The sequence below is a fragment of the Indicator indicator genome, chromosome Z (genome assembly GCF_027791375.1).
Source record: "Indicator indicator isolate 239-I01 chromosome Z, UM_Iind_1.1, whole genome shotgun sequence".
NCBI classification, from domain to species: Eukaryota; Metazoa; Chordata; class Aves; order Piciformes; family Indicatoridae; genus Indicator; species Indicator indicator.
The window spans coordinates 79699256-79703655 of NC_072053.1; the positions used below are offsets into that span (position 1 = coordinate 79699256).

The 4400-nt window shown below is 52.2% G+C and overlaps 1 protein-coding gene across 1 annotated transcript; it reads left to right on the top strand.

Annotated features, from left to right (window-relative positions):
* The first annotated feature begins 1182 nt into the window (after positions 1-1182).
* Positions 1183-2730, top strand: LOC128979422 (inositol 1,4,5-trisphosphate receptor-interacting protein-like 1). Its single transcript, XM_054397636.1, has one exon. The coding sequence runs from the start codon at positions 1183-1185 to the stop codon at positions 2728-2730; it is 1548 nt and encodes a 515-aa protein (XP_054253611.1).
* Positions 2731-4400: the final 1670 nt, after the last annotated feature.

The following is a 4400-nucleotide window of genomic DNA, read 5'->3' on the forward strand; positions in this document are numbered from 1 at the left end:
TCACAGGCAAAGCAAGGCCTTGGAACCCTACAGCATGTCCCTTGGGCAATCCCAGTGAGGTGGCAAGATCAGTGTGGTTCCAACTGAAGGCACACACTCATTCTGCCTGTGGCATGTTTTGGAGAAGCAGGGGAAGACTAACAGCAGCTGTGTAGTGGAAGAAGAGCTCTCATAGCTGCATTTTGGGACACGTGATGTGGAAATCCAACGACCATATAAGACCAAAGACTGACAAGATCTTTGATCATGCTGCCTCCTGCTGCCAGGCCCCATCCTGCCATCACATTACACACCACCAGCATGCCACCATTCGTGTTATGAAGGCACCAAGAGTAGAGCTACAGCCACAATCAGAGGGGTCAGCATCAAGGGAGACAATTCCATCTCTGTAGAGGGCATCTCAAGGAGCAACAACAGGTCCCAGGATCATGTCACCTGATCCAACCTTTTGTAAGGCTCTCTGTCTGCCTGGGAAGGGGAGTCCCTGGGCACTGTGTCCTCCATGGTGGCTTTGCACTTTGTAGGGGTCAGGGCTTTGGCTGTCTTGGGTGGCTGTGAGTCACTGAACTGGGCTGAGGCTGAAGTGGGCCAGTGGGCGTGGCCAGTGGGTGTGGCCAGTGGGCATGGCAACTCCACCTCGCATTATTTGTGACATCACAGTGGGAGGCAGCTATAAATGCAGCAGTGGGCGGCAGTGCCCCAGTAGAGCTTCGGCTAATGGTAAGTGTGGGTGTAGGGAGGGGAGGGTGGAGGAGGGCAAGGGAGTAGGGAGAGGAGGGTGGGTGAGGGCCAGGGAGTAGGGAGGGTAGGGTGGGTGAGGGCCAGGGTGTAGGGAGGGCAGGGTGGGTGAGGGCCAGGGTGTAGGGAGGGCAGGGTGGATGAGGGCCAGGGTGTAGGGAGGGCAGGGTGCATGAGGGCCAAGGCAGAGAGGTGGGTCCCTGAGGGGTAGGAGGCCTCATCCTGCACTGAGGGACCACCAGGTGCTCACAGAACCACTTTGAGCTGGGTGCTGCTGATGCTGGGGCTGGATGGAGCTAAGCCCTTGCTGCATCCCAGCTGCCTGCAGCCCTTGAGGGTCCTACCTGTCTCCCCAGTTCCCTGCAGCTCCTGTGCTTGCTGTCCACCACTAAGTCCCTCCTTGCCAGTCCCACTGAATCCCTTCTCTCCCTTCTCCTGCAGGCCATGGCTGCTACAAAGTTCCTCGCTTTGCTTCTGCAAGGCCTAATCCTGTTCTCAGCGAAGGTTCATGAGAAGCTGGATGAGGCCACATGGAAGCGCATGGAGGAGCACGATAAGGAGATGAACCAGGAGATGACTCGTCTGATGGAGGAGATGGACAGGAGAAGCCGACCTCAGTGGAACCTGGTGCCCATGGTCCTGCAACAGATGGCTCAGGAGCAGAGCAACATGACCCAGCGAGCTGTACTCTTTGCTGCCATTGCTGGAGTCCTCGTCCTCCTGTTTTGGCTCTGCTTGTGGCTCAGGAAAAGACACTGTGAGGAAGACTCAGTCCACAGGATGTATGAGATCTCAGACATCAGCACAGATGAGGAGAATGAGGAAGAAAAGGATGTAGGAGACAGGATTTTTGCAAGGCACATCCAGTGGCCTCTGCAGAAAATGATCTCCAGGAGCCAGGTGGTGAAGGAGCTGATGGATGACCTCGTGCAGGTCTTGCGACTGCGTCTGTCAAACACCTTCTTGCCAGAGCTGCAGCCTGCCATCGGTGTGGGCAGCTCATTCGAAGGATGGAGTCCCTATGAGGTTAACGATGTTATCTACCACCTGCTTGTGCCCCTGAAGCCCCCCACTGGGCACAAGTTCTGCCTGGAGCCACTGGGCATCAAGTGGAAGATGCCAGCCAGGGACTCCCGCATCCGTGTGGATCTGGAATGCAGCTGTGGGGGAGAGAACGCACTATGCTTACTCCACCACACTAAAAAGCAGCTGAGGAGGATAAAGAAGGCACCCAGTGTCCTAGACATCCTCTGTACCCACTCATACCTAGATGTGGAGAAAGTTGCTGAGTGGTTCAAGGACTTGGTGAAGAAAGCCTGGGTGGCGTTGCCTCAGGCACGTCGCTACAAGATGAAGGTGCTGCCCTACAGCCAGAGCTCCTGCCTGCTGCAGCTGAAAAGCGCCTTTGGGAGCACCCTCATTCTTGAGATCTTGTTTGGGGTGCAGCAAGGTGACTCAGACATCTTCCTCAGCAGCCCTCCTGAACCCACCAACGCCCCAAGCACGTTTTGGACAACGAACTACCTTGTGGCAGAGGGGAAGTTCTTCAGCCATATGGCCAAACAGGTCCCATATGGCAGCTTCCACCTCAAATGCCTGCATCTCTGGACCTCTGTCCTGGAGGGCACAGACATTTCCCCCTATATCATCAAGACAGTTGTCATGCACCTCCTCAACACCACACCCGTGTCAGGCTGGTGCAGACAGGACTGCATCATGCGGCTGGCAGATATCATGAGGTACCTGCACTGCTGCCTGGTACAGAAGAAGCTCAACTTCTTCTTCTTAGGTAATGCAGAGATGCCCGAGGAGATCATCTTGCCTCCAGAACTCCAAACACATGAGCCACACAACCTCTTGGAGCATCTGGTGCAGGATCCAGCTGCCCATGCCAAGGCATTGGGACAGTTTGAGGAGATTCAGGAGAAGCTCATGGACAGGATCTACAAAGGGGTCTTACACATCAGACGAGCATCTACAGTCATGCAGTGACCCGTGCCCGCCACAGGTCTGTGTCACCACCTGGACAGTGACGGTCCTCGTGTCTTCCACAGTATCCATTTCTTCAGGGATCTTTGTGTTTGAGCAAATGCAACATCTGTGTCTGTATTTCGCTCTGCAGGGAAGTGTGGGCATAGGGTGCTGACTGCCCACCTGCCACAGAGTCAGACTGAGCACATTGGCAGAAGTGTTGACATGAAGGGATTTCGTTTCACCAATGTTGTAAGTAAGGCTTCCTGACCTTGGATTCCTGCCATGGGGCAATCACAAGAAATTCTACCCTTCCACAGTTCTGTATGTTGCCTGTGCAGGCAGGAAGAGTGAAGTGGGTTCCTTAGTGTATTGTGGAGAGTCATAGGCAAAGCAAGCCCTCAAACCCAACAGCATTACTCTTGGGCAAACCTCCCTCCACACCCTTGGGCAACCCCAGGCAGGTGGCAAGATCTTCCATCAGTGTGGTTCCAGTCCAAGGCATGCACTCATTCTGTCCATGCCATGTTCTGGAGAAGCAGTGGCCTAATGGCAGTTGTGGAGTGGAAGAGGTGGTCTCATAGCTGCATTTGGGACACCCCCAGTGGAAATCCAGTCACAGCAAATGGCTGAAGACTGCCAAGATCGTTGATCAATGTGACAAGTGATTGCAGAGTCAGTCAACTCAAGGGGCCTGGCTACTGTAGGCTCCACAAGAGCTCTGCTCTTACAACACCTGCGCTCTCCTTTTTTGGCAGCAGGCTGAGCTTGGGTCAGCAGTCAGCTCATGCTGCCTCCTGTTGCCATGTTAATAAGATTTTGGCAGGTTTGGGAAGCTTTTTATTAGAATCCAGGCCCTGCTTCCTAAATACTCTAAATGTATTTCAGGCCACACACAGGAAAGCACATTCATGATCTCTTTCTTTCTTGGCCGTGCCATATGACGTCAGCTCAGCTGTATACACTAAGTGAAAGAAGGAAGAGTGGCGTCCATGGGGTCTGTCCTTCAGAGCCACTGCCACGAGCACAATGCTGCTTCCCGGGAGTGCCTGAAATCATTGCTGATGGTAAGTAAAGAATCACCTCTCTTTGCTTTTGCTTCTGGTGAGGCCTTTGCTTGTGCTTAGCATTATTAAACTCCTCCTAACCTTATTACCAGCCCCTGCTACTTTCCATTCTCCCCTGTCTACCTAAGAAGAGGAGGGGTAGAGAGCAGCTTTAGTGGACCCCCTGTCATGGTCAAACCACCACAAATGTTATAATTAAGCAGAAAACTGAACTTTTTGTGTGTATGATAATAGTGATGGGGGGAAAAAAGCTTGCTCAGTCCACTGCTTCTCTTATGAAGGCACAGTGCATTTCTCAAGACAGTACATCCAAGTGCTACCAACTGTTGATGCCTTCATCACATGTCATAGCTCACCATTACCTCTCCTCTTTCTACTCTTCCTATCTATTGGAATGACTACATTGGACAAAGGCTTGAAAACCTTCAACCCACCACAAGCTGTAATAGTCCTATTACACTATCTAGATAGGGCTTAGATACTGAGTAAAAGTCTGTGGTTGTTTTAGGCTATGCCTAGAAAAGGTTCCACAGATCTTGACTGAAAGTGATAGAATACAAATAAAATACTCTTGGATCTAAAAAGGAAAATAATGATAAGGTCTAAATAATCCCCTTGGACAAA

Coding starts and splice junctions, on each gene's coding strand:
- LOC128979422 (XM_054397636.1), top strand. CDS start 1,183: ATGGCTGCTACAAAGTTCCTCGCTTTGCTTCTGCAAGGCCTAATCCTG.